General features: G+C 55.9%; 1 protein-coding gene across 1 annotated transcript; it reads left to right on the plus strand.

The window, feature by feature from the left end:
* AA0111_g12834 (hypothetical protein) lies at positions 1-1,745 on the plus strand (the record flags this gene model as incomplete). Its single annotated transcript, XM_028646864.1, has 1 exon — positions 1-1,745. A coding segment is annotated over one exon (1,745 nt), but the record flags the coding sequence as incomplete, so codon positions are not given.
* Positions 1,746-1,776: the final 31 nt, after the last annotated feature.

Raw genomic sequence — 1,776 nt, forward strand, 5'->3', positions numbered from 1 at the left:
CAAAGACTCAGACGCAAGCAGCTAGTGAGTCTCACGTTGCTGTACCGTCCTCGACAGACCCAGGTCTCACCACTCAATACTTGGAGGATGCGGGAAGCGGTGGTAGGTCACCTAAGAGACGTCGCATAGAGGAGCCAGAGGTCGAGGCTACAGTCGATACGCCAGCACCAGCATCAGCATATGATGGTGGAGAACAAAACATCGACCCCAATCTCGAAGCCTCAACTGCAGATGCACAGGCTCTTCCACAACCGCGAAAGAGGAGGACGCTTCCTTGGGCAGCGGTGAACCACCCCCCAGAGGGCGAAGAGGACGCTGCTGCTGCGGAGCCAACCCGGAAGCCTCGGCAGCCGCCGAAGCCGCGAGCAAAGAAGAACGTTACAGCAGATCCGGATGCAGACCACGTCGCACAGGAAGATGGAGACGAGGAAGAGGCTCAGCCCACCCGGAAGCGACCCGCTGCCAAACCCCGTGCGAAGAAAAAGGCCACCGAAGCTACCGCCCAGGACGGCGAGGGAGTCCCTGCCCCACCGAAGAAAGCCAGAAAGCCAAGAAAGCCTCGGGAAGCCCTAAGCAGCGAGATTGTCCAAGGCACAGAAGACGAGGTCGGGCGCATAGCCGATGACATCGTGGCGGCAGCCACGCGTCGCAAGCCAAAAGCAAAGAGAAGGAGGAAGGCCACTCCTGAAGGCGACGAAGTCGATGGTATTGAAGGTGAAGAAGGCACAAGGAAAGAAAAGAAACGGAAGGGAAGACCGCCACGAGAGCCCACGCCATCCGATGCCGAAGACCAGACCATCGACCCTGATGTCACTTACATGGATTCTCTAGCAGCTCGGACTGTTCGCATTGGAAAACTGTCTGCGCTTGAGAAGCAGATGCGTACCATTGACTGGGATGCAGTCAAGCAACGTCGAAGAGAGGAAGACAACAAAAAGGTCATCTCGAGGGAGGAACAAGAGAAGGCCGACGCAGCCCTGGCGGCTGCGGGGGCAGAGCTGGCGGCTGCACAAGTCGAGCAGGGTCCTAGATTACGCTTGAATGCAGACGGCGTCATGGAACTAGTACCCGACTCTGGGGTAATCGATCGAGAGGGTGACGCAGACCGCATCATCAACGAAATGGTTGTCACAGAAGACCAAGATATCACTGCACGTCTCACAACCCGTAGCTTCATGAAAAACAACAAGCGCTTCCCTAATGAGTTCCTTCTGCCTGGCCAGGGCCGACGTTGGAACGATGTCCTCACAAAGAAATTCTACGAGGCCCTCGAGTCTTTTGGTACAGACTTTCAGATGATATCCCAGATGTTTCCAGGTTTCACACGGCGCTCCATCAAGACCAAGTTCACCCGCGAAGAGCGTGAAAACCCGGACCGTGTGAGGGAAGCTCTCCAAGGAAGATGCAAGATCAACGAAGGCGGATGGGACAAGTTCTTGATGGAGTCGGAGAAGACGGAAGAGTCTTTCGCAGACGCAGATAAGATCAAGCGCGAATTGGCCGAACACGAGGCGGAGATGCGAGAGAAAATCGCTGCTGCACAAGCAGAAGCCCAAGAGAGGAAACGGCAACGTGAGATTGCCGGCGTTGATGCAGATGGTAACCCGCTGGGTGATGGAACAAACAAGGAGAATGGCAAGGGAAAGAAGAAGAGGGGGAAGAACAAGCAGGTCGCCTTCCAGGAAGAGCAGGGTGTGGAGATTGTTGGAGAGATTGGCGATGATGATACTTGGGGCCAGGAGTAAGCCGAGCATAGCATGTCCCGGTATGGACAGC

The sequence above is a fragment of the Alternaria arborescens genome, assembly GCF_004154835.1.
Source record: "Alternaria arborescens strain FERA 675 chromosome Unknown contig_115, whole genome shotgun sequence".
Taxonomy (NCBI): domain Eukaryota; kingdom Fungi; phylum Ascomycota; class Dothideomycetes; order Pleosporales; family Pleosporaceae; genus Alternaria; species Alternaria arborescens.